At 35.8% G+C, this 2500-nt stretch overlaps 1 protein-coding gene across 1 annotated transcript in view; it reads left to right on the forward strand.

Moving 5' to 3' along the window:
• The window catches only part of DISP3 (dispatched RND transporter family member 3), a 2757501-nt gene that overhangs the window by 2075617 nt on the left and 679384 nt on the right, over window positions 1-2500 (forward strand). The window contains exon 10 of the mRNA XM_044063608.1: window positions 1224-1370. Within this exon, the coding sequence (XP_043919543.1) occupies window positions 1224-1370 (147 nt within the window). The remainder of the gene's footprint in view (window positions 1-1223; window positions 1371-2500) is intronic.

The raw sequence follows: 2500 nt of genomic DNA on the forward strand, positions 1-2500 counted from the left end.
TTACCATTCCATGTCTGTTATTTACTGTTTTTTATTTATGTTTAAAACCACCCACTAGTAGCTTTTTGTTATATATATGTGGTTTTCACATTTTTGTCATTGTCTAAAAAAGTCTTTAACACTATTAAAAGATGAAAGCTTATTACAGGCTCCGTTGCCATTTTGTTATTTTTAGTTTTTCTGTATATATATATATATATATATATATATATATATATATATATATATATGTATGTGTGTGTGTGTGTATATATATATATATATATATATATATATATATATATATATATATATGTATGTGTGTGTGTGTGTGTGTGTGTGCGTGTGTGTATATACATATATGGGTCTACTTTTAAACATCGAAACTCCATAAGACTGAAGCCCACAATACCGAGACGAAAATAACGAAACTCAGAACGCCGAACTGCATCTTTTTTCTTAGGGCAAGTAAACTCTTGCCTAATGTGGGGAATGATGCTCTTTTCCTCACTATAGTATGATCCCAGAATTGGTATATTTAGTCAGGGGGAGTGTGTGGGATGTAGCCCCCCACCTAGATGGATTTTAGATAGTACGGTTTGTTGTGGTGTAATTTTGAGCGAATTTTTACTTGCCCTAGGAAAAAGACACAATTTGGTTTCATTATTCTCATCTCGCTATTTTGGTGTTTAAAAGTAGATCCATCCATTTATATATATATATATATATATATATATATATATATATATATATATATTTATATATATGTAATGTGTTTACATATGTGTTTGTTTAGATTTTTAATTGTGACTGTCTTTATCTAAAGCTGATATAATCTAGATTTGAGCATATATTTATATATTTTAAGAACTGCAAATGCTGTGTGCACCAATTTATAAATCTGTAACACCGTTGCTTAATGCAGCAGACAAGGATCTGTAATGAATGCTGTAATTTTGTCAGTGTTTGCTTTGATTCTTAAGGAGACATTAAAATTTTGTTTCTTGTTATCATATGGGTTGTTTGTTTTATCTTTAAATTAAAACAACTTCATTTCTGCATTATCCCTGTACTGAAAACAAAAGTTTATAGTAAAAACATTTAGAAATGTTAGTACCCAAAAGTGTGAAGTACTGAAATTTGTTTAGTTTGTTGTTTCTTTTGTCTTTGTTATGCACAGGTTTTCAATATTTATTGAACGTAGCATTGTTTCCTTCTTATTTGTCAAGTTCCTTATGAAACAGGTGATGTCCCCTTGGTGTCCGTCCTGCCAGATGGAGTGTTAGAAAGAGAAGAGAGAACCAGTCGCGGTCACTTGGTCACTCAGCTGCAAGATGTTTTGTACTTGTGGGTTGCAGTCCCTGCTGTCAAAGCCAGATGGGGAATTCTGGGTAAGTAGTGATAAGTGCATGTTATTTATGCATTTTTATTTTTCAGATTATTGTAAAATGAACCAGAGTGATGGTCTGTTGCACGAAAAAGTCCACTGACCATGCATTAATGCTAATGCAAATCCTCTTTATTACTCATTACTGATTTATTCTGTGTCATGAAAGAGGAAACTGTAGATTATAGATGCTTCTGCTCGTATGCAGAAGGAAAAGAGAGCCGTGCTTGGGGTCATAAATCAGTGTAAAAGAAACATAAGTGTTACGTGTAAACAGAACAAAATTAACTTTTTTTCTGACAAAGGTGGCATATCAGTGCAGTGGGTAACAATGCTGCCTCACAGTGATTGCTACAACATTGTGGTGCCAGCGTTGGGTACTTGCAGTAACGAATCTGGTCGTCTTTAGTGTGTTTGTGTGTATATATGTATGTGTATGTATATATGCATGCGCATGTGTGTGTGTGTGTGTGTGTGTGTGTGTGTGTGTTCATGTGTGCAGTTGCATATATCCGTGTGTGTGTGAGTGTGTCTGTGTGAGTGTGCATGTTTGTGTGAATTTAATATGCAGTTTATGTAAATTATAATTTCTTTAACGTTCTATAAGGGGTCTGGTCCTCCCCTTAGCTCCACTTACGGTTACGTACACTCACTCACTGCCATACAGCATTCAGGTGTCAGCCCATCTCTGGTTACATGCACTCACACACTGTCATACAGCATTGGGATGTCAGCCCATCGCAGGTAACATGCACTCACACTGATAACAGTGTTGGAGAATCAGCCTGTCACAGGTTACATACACTCTCTCACTGCTGTACAGCATTGAGATGTCAGCCTATTGCAGGTTACATGCACTCACACTGATAACAATGTTGGAGAATCAGCCTGTCACAGGTTACATACACTCACTCCCTGTTGTACAGCATTGAGATGTCAGCCTATTGCAGGTTACATGCACTCACAGTGATACAGTGTTGGAGTATCAGCCTATCGCAGGTTACATACACTCACTCATTGTTATACAGTATTGAGATGTCAGCCTATTGCAGATTACATGCACTCACAATGATACAGTGTTGGAGTATTAGCCTTTCGCAGGTTACATACACTCACTCATTGTTGTACAGTATT

This window comes from Protopterus annectens, chromosome 2.part1 (genome assembly GCF_019279795.1).
Source record: "Protopterus annectens isolate FY-2018-M chromosome 2.part1, PAN1.0, whole genome shotgun sequence".
Taxonomy (NCBI): Eukaryota; Metazoa; Chordata; order Ceratodontiformes; family Protopteridae; genus Protopterus; species Protopterus annectens.